Here is a 1,599-nt window from a genome sequence, read left to right on the forward strand (position 1 = left end):
CACTATTATAAGTCATGTGTCCCAATCCTTCAGTGAACATTTTGGCAGCTAAGTCCAAAGCTCCATTGAAGCGGCAAAACTTCATGCTCACATAGGTAGTCCTTTTATATCTTGCACCTAGATATGCAATTTTTCAACAGAACTATTAAGAAGAATAACTTTAACCTAACTCAACTTGCAGGTCTAAACACATACTTTGGGATCAGAATTTTATGTGTTTCAATCTTCAGAAAGTAAGCTTACCTCATTGAATTCAGCTTCTAGCGTTGTACTAGAAGGGAATTGGGCGTGTCACTTTGGAAGATTTATGTGGACTTCAATCCCACTCCAATAGCCAACTTGTGCACTAAGTCTTGGGCTAATTCTTTAGTCAAGTGATCCGCTAAATTTTGTTGTGATCTAACAAAACTTACGGATATCACTCCATGTGAAATCAACTCGCGAACCATACTGTGTCTAACACCTAAGTGTCTAGACTTTCCATTGTACATTTGGCTATAAGCCTTAGCCAAAGTAGCTTCACTGTCACAACAGATGGAAATAGGAGATATTGGCTTCAGCCACAAAGGAATTTCATGAATCAGATTCCTCAACCAATCAGCTTCCTTAGCAGCTGCAGCTAAAGCTACAAATTTAGACTCCATGGTTGAATTTATAATGCATGTTTGTTTCTTAGAAGCCCATGATATAGCACCTCCTCCAACTAGGAATATCCAACCAGTTGTAGATGAATGATCTTCGACGTTGGTTATCCAACTTGCATCCGAATATCCTTCTAAAACTGAAGGGAACCCAGTATAAGTGATACCATAATCCATAGTACCCTTTAAATACTTGAATACTCTAACCACAATATGCCAATGAGTAGCATTTGGATTACTAGTAAACCTACTCATTTTTCCACTATGAAAGCAATATCGGGGTGTGTACTTGTCATAGCATACATCAAACATCCAATTGCTCGAGAGTATTCAAGCTGTGATACAGCTTTACCCAAATGGGGCATAAGCTTCACAGTTGTATCAACGGGAGTTTTCAAGGGAGAACATTGATCACACTTAAACCGTTTCAGAATCTTCTCAATATAATGAGATTGTATGATCGTGATACCTCTCTCATCCCTTTTAATCCTTATGCCTAGGATTACATCTGCCACTCCCATGTCCTTTATGGAGAACTTCGAAGATAAAAACTCCTTTGTTCTATCAACTTGATCTTGGTCAGTACCAAAGATCAACATGTCATCCACGTATAAGCAAATGATCACACCTTTTCCAGATTGATCGAATTTGTTATATACACATTTGTCAGATTGATTTAATACAAAACCATTAGACAACACCACAACATCAAACTTCTGATGCCACTGCTTGGGAGCTTGTTTCAGCCCGTACAATGATTTAACCAACTTGCACACCTTATGCTCTTGACCTGGCATAACCAACCCTTCTGGTTGTCTCATATACACTTCCTCTTCCAAATCACCATTCAAGAGTGCTGTTTTGACATCCATTTGATGGATCACTAGATTATACGTAGCAGCAAGTGCGATTAACAATCTAATAGTAGTGATACGAGCAACAGGAGCATATGTATCGA

General features: G+C 38.6%; 1 protein-coding gene across 1 annotated transcript; it reads right to left on the reverse strand.

Annotated features, from left to right (window-relative positions):
• Nucleotides 1–305: 305 nt before the first annotated feature.
• Nucleotides 306–896, reverse strand: LOC139901332 (secreted RxLR effector protein 161-like). Its single transcript, XM_071884059.1, has one exon. The coding sequence runs from the start codon at nucleotides 894–896 to the stop codon at nucleotides 306–308; it is 591 nt and encodes a 196-aa protein (XP_071740160.1).
• Nucleotides 897–1,599: the final 703 nt, after the last annotated feature.

Source organism: Rutidosis leptorrhynchoides, chromosome 3, assembly GCF_046630445.1.
Source record: "Rutidosis leptorrhynchoides isolate AG116_Rl617_1_P2 chromosome 3, CSIRO_AGI_Rlap_v1, whole genome shotgun sequence".
In the NCBI taxonomy this organism is placed as follows: Eukaryota; Viridiplantae; Streptophyta; class Magnoliopsida; order Asterales; family Asteraceae; genus Rutidosis; species Rutidosis leptorrhynchoides.